A 15,414-nucleotide genomic window follows, 5' to 3' on the forward strand; every position below is an offset into this window, starting at 1 on the left:
ATCCCTCGTCTTTTTACCTACTTCGTCCTCCGCTTCCTTCAGTATTTGATCTTTCAAAGCTACCCATTTTTCTTTTACTCTGTTTGTTTCCCCCATTCTTGTCAATCGTTCCCTAATGCACTCCCTGAAACTCTCTACAACCCCTGCTTCTTATAGTTTATCCAGATCCCATCTCCTCACATTCGCACCTTTTCGCACTTTCTTCAGTTTTAATCTACAGTTCATAATCAATAAATTGTGGTCAGAGTCCACATCTGCCCATGCAAATGTCTTGCAATTTAAAGCCTGGTTCCCGTCTTACCATTATGTAACCTATCTGATACCTTCCAGCGTCTCCAGGCCTCTTCCACGTATATAACCTTCTTTCATGATTCTTAAAGCAAGTGTTAACTACGATTAAGTTATGCTCTGTGCAAAATTCCACCAGGCGGCTTCCTTTTTCATTCCACCTACTACGTTTTCTTCTCTTTTCTTTTCCTACTATCGAATTCCAGTCCCCCATGACTATTAGATTTTCGTCTCCCTTTACTATCTGAATAATTTCTTTCAAATTAATATACATTTATTCAATCTCTTCGTCATGTATGGAGCTAGTTGGCATATAAACTTGTACTACTGTGGTGGGCGTGGGCTTCGTGTCTATCATGCCTACAATAATACGCTCACTGTGCTGTTCACAGTAGCTTACCCTCGCCCCTATTTTTTATTCATTAATAAACCTACTACTGCGTTATCCCTATTTGATTTTGTATTTATAACCCTCTATTCACCCAACCAGTAGTCTGATTCCTCCTGCCACCGAACTTCACTAATTCCTACTATGTCTAACTTTAACCTATCGATTCCCCTTTTTAAATCCTCTAACCTGCCTACCCGATTAAGGGATCTGAGATTCCAAGCTCCGATCCGTAAAACGCCAGTTTTGTTTCTCCTGATAACTACGTCCTCCTGAGTTGTCCCCGCCTGGAGATCCGAATGGGGGACTATTTACCTCCCGAATATTTCACCCAACAAGACGCCATCATCATTTATTCATACAGTAAAGCTGCATGCCCTCGGGAAAAATTACGACTGTAGTTTACCTTTGCTTTCAGCCGTTCGGAAGACCAGCACAGCAAGGCCGTTTTGCTTGATGATATAAGGGCTGATTAGTGAATCATCCAAACTGTTGCCCCTGAAACTGCTGAAAAGACAGCTGCCGCTCTCAGGTACCAAACGTTTTGTCTGGCTTCTTAACAGAAACCCCTCCATTGTGGTTGCACCTACGGAACGGCCATCTGTATCGCTGAGGCACGCAAGCCTCCCCACCAACGGCAACGTCCCTGTGGTTCATGGGGGGGAAGCTACACATACACATAGTTTCACAAAAGCAGTAAGAAATTTTGGAAGTTTGACCCGGATACTATTTGCGAACAATCATCGACCCATAACTTTACTTGAGTTAAGCAGTCGGTCGATTCAGTGGTATTCCTTTACAGAAGTGCTCGTCACACTCTTCCGTCATGTATACGTAATATGCGGCGCGGGTTTTCTGAGTTCGAGCAGGATATTTCACACGCGATTTTCTTTCACACGGAAGCACATAAAATTACCAAACGTTCACCGAACCGAGTTTAGGTGTCTAATTCTTCATTTTACATTCTCTCAGGGAAGAGCGATCTAAGATCATGTGTTCAGCACAGTGGTCCGGAAGCGACTCTTCCAGGCAGTGTCCTCGAACATATAGCACTACTCTCTCGACAAGGGAAGCTCTCAATTCTGATTGACTGTTGATCTGAACTACCAACGAGAAATTTCTTCTAGATGACTCTCATGGCCAGATCCTGTCTTATCCAACCAGAATTCAGAAAGTAAATTTTCGTAAGCAAAATCTCAATTTATTACATTGCTTTTTAATTATAAAGCAAATAAAGTATGAAGTAAATCCAAAACTAAACAACAAAATTACTACGTTTTTATCTTCTCTTTTGGTTGCCTTTCACAAAACAATGCTCCCTCACATTGTGTCACATGACTTGTGGTTCTTCCCAGGATTTGCATTTCACATAGATCTTCACAAAATAAAACCTTCCCAATTTCAATACTCTCTTATTCACTCTCTCAATCACTCCCACTCACTCACATAAAAAATATAACTACCAATTTTAAAATGTTTGAATATCACATCAAATAAAAATTACTAATATTATGTTAACTGAATTGAAATTTTCATTATATCCATACGATATTGAAGGTTAATCTATTACCGTAACTAGATCAATTTTGAAACACCAGAATAGTATTTTTCCTGATATTTAGGAAGAATTTTTTGTCTTAGAAACTATGAAACAATGAAAAAAATGTGGACAGTATCTTTTTGGCAATAACAATGTGTAAAGTCTCAACAAAATCGGAGAATAACTCACTTAGTTCACCTAAATTCGTATGGAGTATAAATATTCGTAGCATTCAGGCCGAGTCACTGCCACAGGCGGCATCTGACACAGATGCGTCAGCTGCGTCCTGACTAAAGGAGAAACAAGAAAAGACGATCGAATATCCTGCAGCCACTGGACCGGTGGCGTTCCCTGGTCCATACTTTACAGCACCTTTGATGACACGGAATGACTCGCTACGTTACAATACCGACCGTAGTAACATTCGAAACACGAATATTTCGAACACCTCGAGCATCACACGAAGGTAGGTTTCTCACACCGACATTTGTTCTTACGATTCTCACCCGGGAAAGTAACGTCGTCAACATTGCTGAAGATTTCACAAATTGACAGTAATTTCGCAGAAAACCTCGCATAACGAATCACTTTTCCGAAACCCGCCACTTGCAGTTGATTATGAATCAAGATATGCCACAGGAATTTCAGCGAAACAATTTCAGATAATTTTTCCATTCATTAATTTTTTAAATTCATTCACCTGACATACTATTAGTGGAAAAACAAGAACAACGTTATTTCTATATACAATGGGAAACATTCGTGTATCAGTCTTTTACGGACATGGATAGATGAATGGAAAACTAAAAAAATACATAAATAATAATCACGTTTCGAAAACGAGGCACAAAGGGCGTAAAAGTGTGAAGTTGCGATGCTAACCAATGTGCCAATTACATTGATGAACCAAAACGTTATAACCAACTGTTTATCACTTTGTTTGTCCATCTCTGGAACGAAATACATCACTGATTCTGCGTATCAGGGATCGGACAGTTTGTTGGTAGGTTTGTGGAAGTACGTGGCATTAGATGTCTACACACGCCGCTGATGGCACCTGATGGGGACCCAGATGGGTTCCATTGGTTTTTCTCAAGCGAATTTGGTGGCCGACAACGATGTGTTCGCTATAATGATCCTCAAACCATTGAAGGACGATTTTGCCTCCGAGACACATACTGCTGAAAGATGACATCGCCGTCGGGAAGACGTCAAGCATGAAGGGATGAAGGTAGTTTTCAGCTGTCAGTGTGTCTTCGATTGCCACCGTAGGTCCCATGTCAGCACAGGAGAATGTATCCCATAGCATAATACTGCTTCCACGACCTTGCATCTGTGGAGCGAGGCACGTTTCTAGCTGCCGTTCACATCGATGACGGCGTTTGTGGAGGCGACCAGCGATCTAATGCAGCAAGAACGTGATTCGCCCGAAAAGCCAACGCGTTTCCATTGGTCGACGATGGAATCCCGGTGCTCTCGTCCCCACTGCAGTAGTAACTGACGATGTCGTTAAGTCAACATGTGAACACTTAAAGGTGGTCTTGTGCAGACTAAGTGTTCAACAATGTATGATGAACGCTGTGCTCCGAAACACTTGTGTGTGCACTATTATGACGACTGCTCACCGCCGCCTCTTTCGGCAGAGATGCCACGGATCACCATCTTCCCCACTGTACAGTCAGACGGCCTCCGAACCTCACGCTCTGTGACGATTTCTAGGCATCCACGCTCGGAGTGGCCGCGCGGTTTGAGGCGCCATGTCACGGACTGCGCCACCCCTCCCGCCGGAGGTTTTAGTCCTCCGTCGGGCAAAGGTGTGTGTGTTGTCCTTAGCAGAAGTTAGTGTAAGTAGTGTGCAAGTCTAGGAACCGATGATCTCAGCATTTTGGTCCCTTAAGAGTTCAGACACATTTGAACACATTTGTAGGCGTCCAACCATTTGGCGCGAAGTGGTAGATTCACTGTCCTTCTACCTCCTTCGGCAAGAGCTTACGATCATGGCACGTAAACATTCGACCAGCATTGCCCCTTTCGAGATACTCGCTCACAGACACTGCATAGTAATACTCTGTCCTCTGTCCTTTGCTTATCTCAATGGATTTCCCCAATTACAACCAGTGTCTTAGCTGGGGTGATCCCCCGTCCATGTGTGCTTCGTTCACATGCTTTTTGTTACAGCGTCACGTGGCCGTAACACAGACCAGATGGCATCCAACGTAGTGGTCAGTGGTGATCATAATGTTTTGTCGTATCAGTGTAATTAGACGCTAAAGGACACAGAAAATACTCGAAAACTTTGATCGTCGTTTCCTCAGAGACGTAGTAACATCTCCGGATGGCGTGTCTTCGGTAATTTTGAGCGCTCTTCCACTGAGCGGAGTGTCTGGGAACTCGTCCGCCGCCTTAGCTGAGTGGTCAGCGCCCCTGCCTACTGAGTAGCAGGCGTGTGTTCGATTCCCGGCCGGGTCGGAGATTTTGTCCATGTGTCTGTGTGTTGTGTTGTTCTCATCTTTCTTTCGTTATCGTCGACACGCAAGTCGTTCAATGTAGCATCGACTGCATAGATTAGCTCCTGGTGATCAATGTTATACAGTCACTTCATTTGAGTTTTTCCTGGAAAATCGGATTGTGAGTGTTCTCGTGAGATTAGTATTGGCGTGGCCAGGTCACTTGTTCCATGACGCGATGGCCTCGGGCTTGGAGTGTGCAGCTGCTCGCCGCTGCCGTGTTTCAAGTGACTGCGTTTGACTGGGGCACTTATGAACATGAAATGAGGCTTTGTCAAGGCTTTGCATCTGCTCGACTTTTGTTGCTACTATGATTTAATACATGTTCATTAAGGTGTTAGTAGACACATGAATCGGAATTTTTTGATGTGCTTCGACTGAGATGCCTCAATGGTTTCAAAATGCTTCTCTTTAAGAAAAGAAAAGAAAAAAACTCTGCCACAAAATAAGTTGAGCAATGCTGTCATACTGGGCTTGTTGGGATCATTTTATTTTGGCTCTCTCACTAAGTGCTTTATGTGACGGGCTAATAAGAGAAGATTTTTGTCTTTTAACAAATGTTAGTAATTTTAGACATAATTTCTAAAAACGAAGCAGAAAGCGAAAACAAGTATAGCACTATATGAACTGTCAGAGTAAATATAAGCGCACTGAATGGCGTAAAAAGGCAGAAATAATTTCAAACAACTCTATGTTGTAACCAATAGCTTCTGTAACGTTGCACTACAAGTAATTTTAATTTTTGAATTTTTTATATTGTAGTGAACGAAGAGCCTTCCGTGTGTACCTATCAATCAGATGTAGATTGTGTGTTGGCATTGGATCTCAGATTAGCAAAACGCCCAGAGAGTTCAGCAGAACTGTACCGCACCTTGCTGTCCTGTTTCAGGCACACAGTCGCCACACGGAGAGGGGAGTGCCCGCATCACCGACGGCAAAGCCGCTAGGCTCGGCCAGTTCCCACACCAGGCTCTCGTCCTCGGCGACGGGACCCACATATGCGGCGGGTCGCTCATCACCAAAACCGCGGTCCTCACCACCGCCTACTGCACCGTCAAGTGAGTGGCGGCGGCAGCAGCAGCTGGGCTAGGAGGGCGCTTGTCTTGCGGGCGCAACAAGGGACGCTGCCTAACGATGTAATGTCTCATTTAGGAGGCTGCAGATGTATGCTCGTCTGGGAGAACCGCGTCCTACGTTACACTTCAATAAACTGTTGTTTCCAGTATTCGCAGCTATGATTCCGATACTTCGGTATTTAACTATTACATGTGATTGTCATGAGAAACGGAAGTGCAAGTTAGTGCAAGAGTTCCTGTTCATTAAGCAAGCTGACAGTACTGTTTTTCGTACACAGTTTAGCTTTGGACACGGACGACGATCCTACATTACAACTCCAATGAAGTACGTTCAAAGTTAAAAACTGTGATACTTAAAATTGATGATTACTTTTCGGCAGGGTCAGGAAAAAATAGTTTTATTTTAGTGCCAGATTTGGTGTTATTTCTGGTCAAGCTCTGTGCGGTTTTTTGCCACTTTCAGTGCTATTTTGTTGCGAAATTTGTTTTTTGTCGATTTCGCAGTTATTTTTAGCCAATTTCGATGTTATTTTGTTCCCTGTCTGTCTTAATTATCTGCCAATTTCAATGGTTTTTTTGCCAAATTCGGTATTTTTTTGGCAAACTCTGTGTTATTTTACGAGTATGGTGGTTACTTTTTTTCAGTTTACATTTTACATTTTTCCCTTTTGGATGCTCATTTTTTCCGTATTCGGTGTGATTTTTATCTAATGTCGGTGCTTCTTTTTTGCCAAATACGGTTTTCACGCAAAATTCGATTTACTTGTTTCTGCCAGTTTGGTGTTACCTTTTTTTGCCGAAATGTGTTTATTTTTCCAAATACTATGCAATTTTCGACAAATTTGATATTTTTACTAATTTATTAGCGATTTCGGTATATTTCTTACTACTTTTCTTGTTGTTTTCGCCAATTCCCTTGTTACCTTTATGCTAAATCCAGTTATTTTCTTGTCTAATTTCGTGCTAGTTTTTGCCAAATTCCATGTCTTTTGTTTATGAAAGTGGATGTTGTTTGCGCCACTTTCGATGTTATTTTTTGCCAAGTTTGGTGAAGTTATTCGCAATTTCCGTGCCATTTTTGAAGTCACATCGTATTTCTTTACGCGAGAAAGAAAATGTTAATTTAATATTGCATATAAAGCTCAGGGGAAGAGAAGGCAAAATGCAATTTCAGCATTCAGTAACTATCAGTTACGTATATTGTTCACGGTCGCTCTCAGATTTGTAAATTTTCCATACGGAAAAAGCCAAATTCTACGGAATTGCGTAAAAATCGCCGAATTCGCGCTATTTACCTAAAACTGTCAGTTAGGCGTTATCGGATACGCGAAGTTTTCCGGTCACTTCCTATCGGTGAAACCAGTTTCAGACACGTCAAAGCCTTTTTCCGCTCGTCTAGTAACATTTGCTTGTCACACTGTGAAGCATAGCCAGTGTTTATAGTTGACGGATTGCAACCACAGATATAATGAAAAAGTGGTAAGGTTTTATGCCCTCAGGCTGAAGTGAATTCATCTGTCACGTATATAATGCGTCATTTGTTGCGGGTAAATATGCATACTTACCACAGCATAATTTTCAACATGATTCCTGTATTTGTCGTTTAGCAACGTCACGTTCTCATGCATGTTATCACAAATCTACTCGCTCAACCTGAGTGAAAAGCTGGTAGTGTATGAAATGATATCTAAAAACCGAAACGCACGGATACGTCACCACCGATTTCGTCAAAATTTATGAGGGGTGCAGCGTTTGGACAGAAATGCAAGTGACAGAAGCGGCAGCTAAAGGTGGCCAAGTGTTCTGAAGAAAATTGCACTTTTTGTGCGGGTCAGGCGATGCATCGGTCATGTGTGCTGTCTCGATTTCCAGGGAGCGTTTCACTGACCGGAAAGAGTACAGCACACTGATTCAAGGGCCGTGGAGTCAAGTCGCCCTACAGACGCTTTTTTTTTTTTGCATTTCCAGTTTTTATATTACCTACACTGCGAATAAGCAGAAGTAATGCTCAATACATTATATTCGTTAATATGTTAATAAAAGGCAAAGGAAAATTTTGGATTGCAAATAAAATTCGAGGAAGGCATTCTAAAGCATACACGACAACATCATATATTAAATAAGATATTTTTATTATTTTACGGTTGTTTTACACGTGCTGGGATGACTTTCATTGCTAAAACATGGGAGGCAGGGATTTTCATCCTTGCCGCAGTCTTATAATTACGCGTGGTTGTTTTAAAAGTTTGTATAGACAAGTGTGTTATGACGATATTCTCCAACAGCGCACGTTACTCGGTCGAGAGTTACGAAGCGAATAAGCTCTGCAGCCGTAGCTCACGTTGGCTCCATCGGCCGATGGGTCTGCTTTACCTGGATCGGGAAACTAGTGTGCATGTGCCACTGCTGAGGGCTGCTCGAAGGTAAAAATGATTGTAACGGAATACGAGGACCTGTGCGTTTTAATCATAATCCCTTCTTGGAATGTCATTTTCTGAATCTTCGTAGACGTCGTAAGTAGGTACAAACCTTTCTTAGAAATTTATTTACAATTCCATATTTTCTGTTGTGTTTCTTGTTTATACCGTTTATGAAAAGATTAATAATTACAACATATTAAGCATTATTTCGACTTATTTGCAGTGTGCATAATGTAAAAATGGAAAATAAGAAAAGAAAAATATTAATTCATATAGGGACTTATGTTTCATCACTGATGAATATTCAACTCGAGTTCATTTACAATTACGGCCTATTGCGAACCGTTATCATTCAGTGCGTGTTTATTTCAAACAGACCTGCACAGCTGAGATGTCATAGTCATCTCTATATCCATTAATAGAACACAAATTCGTTATGGGACTTCAGGTGGCCAAGACCGAAAAAAAAAAAATGCTTGCCAATTAAAAAACGCCAGTGGCCTTGCCGCAGTGGCAACGACGATTCCGCTCAGATTAACCAGGTTAGCGCTATTACGCTGGAAGGGTGACCATATGGGTCTGAAAAGTGCTGTCAGCAAGTGGGGTGCATGCAGCCGTGGTGAGGTCAGTTGAGGAGCTACTTGACAAGCAGCGGCTCTGCTCATGAGAATTGAGAACGGCCAGGAAATGGCGTGTCGACTACAAGCCCCCTCTGTCGACGTCCAGTCATGCCTGCTGGCTGAGGATGGCCTGGCAACAGGATGGTGCAATTGGCTTTCTGACACCTGTTCGAACGATGTTATTAATAGAATGCACTCCCAATAACTGATGAATAATGCCAGAAGCTATGCCTCTTTTGCTCAACACGTCAGCAGTTGACATGCGTATCGATTTAGATTTATTTTGGGAGAGGGTTCGACTATTTTCCTTTTCCTTTTTATTCCCCAGAAATGTTTTGCTGAAGTTTCAGTATCACCATCGAGTTTCTTGTTATCTTTTATAACACAGGACAAATTCTTTTTATTACTCGTACACTGAGCCGTGCTGTTAGTAGGTTTCAGTCCTCTTTTGGAGGCCACACCGTACCCTTTAGTTGGCACGGTTCCGGGTGTTTGTCTTCTTGTTGACTGGCGACACTCGTTTCGCAACCGTTGCCTGTCCGCTAGTGGCAGCAGCAGCTGTTATTGATATGTAGTAGCTGTTGCCCTATCTTTGGGGCGACGTGTTTTATTTTCTGTGTCGTGTGCGTGTGGCAGTTCGGTTGGGGACTCAGGAGGAGCCAAGTCCGGGCAGTGCCCGAACACGCCGGGACCGCTGACGGCGCGCACAGCCTGCCGGATCGAAAGCCTGTGGTCACGAGGGTGCACGACCTCGTCGTAAACCGGATCCTGCAAGCTTTAAGTTGAGTGCATTTGGTTTCAAGTAGAGAAACCTCCACCACTGCGAAATCTTGCGATTCTCCAGTGACTTGGGTTCGTGTTGCTGCTCATAGTGTTGCTGAGGCAAAGAGCAGCGACTGAAGCGCTCGAGGAAGGCGGGTCTGGTAAGCTTTCCTCGACTCCTTATTACTATTTACTGCGTTCAGCTTGTTACAATTTGTTAAGTTCAACCAGCGGCACTTTTCCTGCCTGGTGGCCTCTAACGCCCCAGGTACCTCCGATCAAATGGTTCAAATGGCTCTGAGCACTATGGGACTCAACTGCTGAGGTCATCAGTCCCCTAGAACTTAGAACTAGTTAAACCTAACTAACCTAAGGACATCACAAACATCCATGCCCGAGGCAGGATTCGAACCTGCGACCGTAGCGGTCTTGCGGTTCCAGACTGCAGCGCCTTTAACCGCACGGCCACTTCGGCCGGCCCCAGGTACCTCCCCTCGGGGTTAGTGTATGTAACGGCAGTGTACGTTTCCTCGCCTTGCTGCTGCTGTCCAGTAAGGCGTGTAGTTTGACAGCTTTCTTGATTGTAGGCCGTTTTTGATTCTTCTACTCTGGTGGTAGTGATTCCTTTCTCGTTCTGGGCGCTCTAAGCACAGTGTTCTATGGGCGTAGTGCAATCCACCGGTTCCGGCTTTGGCGTATTGTTCCATCGTTGCATTTGGTTTATCGGACGTCAGGTAGCTTCAGCAATATAATATTAGTCATTCGTCGGACTGCCACTAGTCTGAGTTACCATCGGCCGGCCGAAGTGGCCGTGCGGTTAAAGGCGCTGCAGTCTGGAACCGCAAGACCGCTACGGTCGCAGGTTCGAATCCTGCCTCGGGCATGGATGTTTGTGATGTCCTTAGGTTAGTTAGGTTTAACTAGTTCTAAGTTCTAGGGGACTAATGACCTCAGCAGTTGAGTCCCATAGTGCTCAGAGCCATTTTTTTGAGTTACCATCTTGTTAAGTGAATGCAACTCTTGGCTGCCTATCTTATCGCTCGCGAAAGTGTTTGTTGCCGGACGTTCTCAGAGGTCGATTCCTGGGGCACTGTCTGTGACCGGTCCTTGTGTTTTATTATTGTATTATTTATTACTATGCCTTGTAATGCATACAATAAAGGTTATTTATCTCTAGTTAATAGTTCCGGTCGCCTTCTGGAATAAATCTAGCAGTGTAAGGGTTGTGTTACAAGGTTGCCATCATCTTATTTCACCCGTATGGTGGTCAGTTGCTTGTTTCTTTTAATTAACCTTTGCTGTTTTACAGCAGGTTTCTAATTTTTTTTATGTAATTGCCGTTCCTATAGTGTAAGGCTTTCAACCATGATTGCGGTCATTTGCTTTGAAAAAATAATTCGATATTTGTACTTTAGCAATAAGCCTTAAAACCTTATTTACTGCCATTCCTGGCGTCTATACGTTCTGCTGCTTTGTGGCCACTTACTTTTAATATTTTAATACCTGTAAGTTGTAATTGGAGAGAGTTCTTAAACATTCTTAATTTATTGCCATTCTTGGCGTGTAAGGCCTTCAGCCGTGATCAATATGGCTTGTTTTTTAAAATATTATTTATATCTGTATTTTATGGTGACTTGTTAAATTGTAACGCACTGAAAACTCTATTATTTGCACAGCTGTTTATTCCATCGTTAATGTCGTGTGATATTTTTTACTTATTGTTGAGTCCAGAATTACTGTTTTAAAAATAAATTGTGTGTAACTGTAAAAGGCAGCCAATAGTAACTGGTTACGGCCCCGTCCACAATCGTAACAGAATCCTGCCTTCCCTCGACTATGAACTCACATACACATATATATTTCCGTTCATAGGATAGTAATTGAATATTTACAAAAACATACAAAATTTCGTATATATACCTTGTTACCACATGCTGTGGATTTCATTGATTTTGTCTAATTTAATGTAGTTGTTGTTGTTTCACAGTTTGCCATCTGAAACCATATAGAACCTAATGTAGAACAGTCATTTTCTTCGAAAATTATGACTGGTCATGTTATGGTTAAGCCTACCGTTAACTATTACTTTGTGGAATGTTGTGTGTGTGTTGGTATGAGTATATATATATATATATATATATACTCCTGGAAATGGAAAAAAGAACACATTGACACCGGTGTGTCAGACCCACCATACTTGCTCCGGACACTGCGAGAGGGCTGTACAAGCAATGATCACACGCACGGCACAGCGGACACACCAGGAACCGCGGTGTTGGCCGTCGAATGGCGCTAGCTGCGCAGCATTTGTGCACCGCCGCCGTCAGTGTCAGCCAGTTTGCCGTGGCATACAGAGCTCCATCGCAGTCTTTAACACTGGTAGCATGCCGCGACAGCGTGGACGTGAACCGTATGTGCAGTTGACGGACTTTGAGCGAGGGCGTATAGTGGGCATGCGGGAGGCCGGGTGGACGTACCGCCGAATTGCTCAACACGTGGGGCGTGAGGTCTCCACAGTACATCGATGTTGTCGCCAGTGGTCGGCGGAAGGTGCACGTGCCCATCGACCTGGGACCGGACCGCAGCGACGCACGGATGCACGCCAAGACCGTAGGATCCTACGCAGTGCCGTAGGGGATCGCACCGCCACTTCCCAGCAAATTAGGGACACTGTTGCTCCTGGGGTATCGGCGAGGACCATTCGCAACCGTCTCCATGAAGCTGGGCTACGGTCCCGCACACCGTTAGGCCGTCTTCCGCTCACGCCCCAACATCGTGCAGTCCGCCTCCAGTGGTGTCGCGACAGGCGTGAATGGAGGGACGAATGGAGACGTGTCGTCTTCAGCGATGAGAGTCGCTTCTGCCTTGGTGCCAATGATGGTCGTATGCGTGTTTGGCGCCGTGCAGGTGAGCGCCACAATCAGGACTGCATACGACCGAGGCACACAGGGCCAACACCCGGCATCATGGTGTGGGGAGCGATCTCCTACACTGGCCGTACACCACTGGTGATCGTCAAGGGGACATTGAATAGTGCACGGTACATCCAAACCGTCATCGAACCCATCGTTCTACCATTCCTAGACCGGCAAGGGAACTTGCTGTTCCAACAGGACAATGCACGTCCGCATGTATCCCGTGCCACCCAACGTGCTCTAGAAGGTGTAAGGCAACTACCCTGGCCAGCAAGATCTCCGGATCTGTCCCCCATTGAGCATGTTTGGGACTGGATGAAGCGTCGTCTCACGCGGTCTGCACGTCCAGCACGAACGCTGGTCCAACTGAGGCGCCAGGTGGAAATGGCATGGCAAGCCGTTCCACAGGACTACATCCAGCATCTCTACGATCGTCTCCATGGGAGAACAGCAGCCTGCATTGCTGCGAAAGGTGGATATACACTGTACTAGTGCCGACATTGTGCATGCTCTGTTGCCTGTGTCTATGTGCCTGTGGTTCTGTCAGTGTGATCATGTGATGTATCTGACCCCAGGAATGTGTCAATAAAGTTTCCCCTTCCTGGGACAATGAATTCACGGTGTTCTTATTTCAATTTCCAGGAGTGTATATATATATATGGTGTTACAAGAAGGTACGGCCAAACTTTCAGGAAACATTCCTCACACACAAATAAAGAAAAGATGTTATGTGGACATGTGTCCGGAAACGCTTAATTTCCGTGTTAGAGCTCAATTTAGTTTCGTCCACCTACACTCAATGGAGCACGTTATCATGATTTCATACGGGATACTCTACCTGTGCTGCTAGAACATGTGCCTCTACAAGTATGACACGACATGTGATTCATGCACGATGGAGCTCCTGCACATTCAGTCGAAGTGTTCGTACGCTTCTCAACAACAGATTCGGTGACCGATGGATTGGTAGAGGCGGACCAATTCCATGGCCTCCACGCTCTCATGACCTCAACCCTCTTGACTTTCATTTATGGGGGCATTTGAAAGCTCTTGTCTACGCTACCCCGGTACCACATGTAGAGACTCTTCGTGCTCGTATTGTGGACGGCTGTGATACAATACGCCATTCTCCAGGGCTGCATCAGCGCATCAGGGATTCCATGCGACGGAGGGTGGATGCATGTGTCCTCGCTAACGGAGGACATTTTGAACATTTCCTGTAACAAAGTGTTTGAAGTCACACTGGTACGTTCTGTTGCTGTGTGTTTCCATTTCATGATTAATGTGATTTGAAGAGAAGTAATAAAATGAGCTCTAACATGGAAAGTAAGCGTTTCCGGACACATGTCCACATAACATATTTTCTTTCTTTGTGTGTGAGGAATGTTTCGTGAAAGTTTGGCCGTACCTTTTTGTAACACCCTGTGTGTGTGTCTGTGTGTGTGTGTGTGTCCTTTGCAATACGATTCACTTCTTTTTGCTGGTTTCCCCGTTTTCTTCACTGTGAAGGCCTGCATTAGAACTTTTCGTGTCACTGTTTACAAACCACGGAAACAAGGTGGCAGACAGTTGAACAGTTGAATGTATATCAATTGTTATTATCGCAGTGACACCATCTTTGAACGTCCACAAGCATATATCAGCACATCAGTAATTTGCAATAAATAATATGAAATTGCCCATGTGCAGTCAACTGCAAGGTGTTCAGTGATACAACCTTATGGAAAAATAGCATCATTATGGGATCCCTATTAATAAATTCGTCGTTACATGTTCTTAGGAGCATGATCCCTTAGTTGTCGAATCGCAGAAGCGTCCTTAAGTTTCTTTTACAATTCGAGAATAGTGCGAATCTTTAAGCAGCAGTCTTAAGGGAATCGCACAGGACAAAACCACCTGTACTTTAATCTAGAGACCGAGGTTATTGCTACCCTCTCACTTTTCCATGGACAAACTGATCCACATAAAATAATGGTGCTGTTGACTGAACGAGCTGTAGCATTTTCGTGTGGAAAACATGTATATTGTGTTGTTGCACAAGTGTAGTCACTATGGACGTGGTGCAGGCTGTTTACTGAACCACGGACGAATCTGGAAGAACATCCTCCTCCCTGCTACTGCACACCAAATTCGTGCCTTCTGCGTCTGCTCATGGCACTCTCGCAGACGTGGTGAATTTTCCATTTCTCAGGTGCGTGAGTTTTCTGCAAGGTGCAAAGATACCTCATCAGATCTAAACAACTCGCCCCTTCTATCGTTACACCTGACATATGCGGAAAGGTAAACATTTTCGATTGTCTTTAACTAAGACCTGATAACACGAATACGGTACGGTCGCATCTTTAAATACAGAGTGGCATGTGGGCAAGTAGATATTGCGATACAAGTCACTTTTCTAGTGTTGCGGTATCAAAGATAGCATCATTGGCTTGTGGTGTTCTATTAAAGAAAGAATCTGTGTCGAATAATGAGACGTCGAAGAAATGTTATGTAACAGATAGTCTCGCACTATCTTCAATTTCATTGTTGTGTATTTTAAGCTACTGATGTATTTCGAATTGCCACTTAATTTCCTTAGTATTTGTTGACTCTTTGACATGGTACAGAAGAAACTGTGCGTAATTTCCTTCAAACTATAACACTTCCATACTGGCTAGAATTCCGAAAACGATTTCATGTGCAATAAAATTAATTTTTGTGAAACGTATGACAACGTTAGTGCTATTTGTGTATGTCTTCACATTTCTTTATGGATTCAAAGTGAATCAGGTTAAAAGGAAAATAAAGGAACTTATAAACAAATGAATACAACTTTATACAGTAAAGAAATTTTATATCCAACTTGAAGGTTACTTTGAACACAGCAGCGCTTTACTAAGCAGTGTCGTGCTCTTGGCT

At 43.7% G+C, this 15,414-nt stretch overlaps 1 protein-coding gene across 1 annotated transcript in view; it reads left to right on the forward strand.

The window, feature by feature from the left end:
• LOC124551195 (venom protease-like) overlaps positions 1 to 15,414 on the forward strand; it is a 220,675-nt gene that overhangs the window by 33,854 nt on the left and 171,407 nt on the right. The window contains exon 2 of the mRNA XM_047126183.1: positions 5,613 to 5,781. Within this exon, the coding sequence (XP_046982139.1) occupies positions 5,613 to 5,781 (169 nt within the window). The remainder of the gene's footprint in view (positions 1 to 5,612; positions 5,782 to 15,414) is intronic.

Source organism: Schistocerca americana, chromosome 9 (assembly GCF_021461395.2).
Source record: "Schistocerca americana isolate TAMUIC-IGC-003095 chromosome 9, iqSchAmer2.1, whole genome shotgun sequence".
NCBI lineage: Eukaryota > Metazoa > Arthropoda > Insecta > Orthoptera > Acrididae > Schistocerca > Schistocerca americana.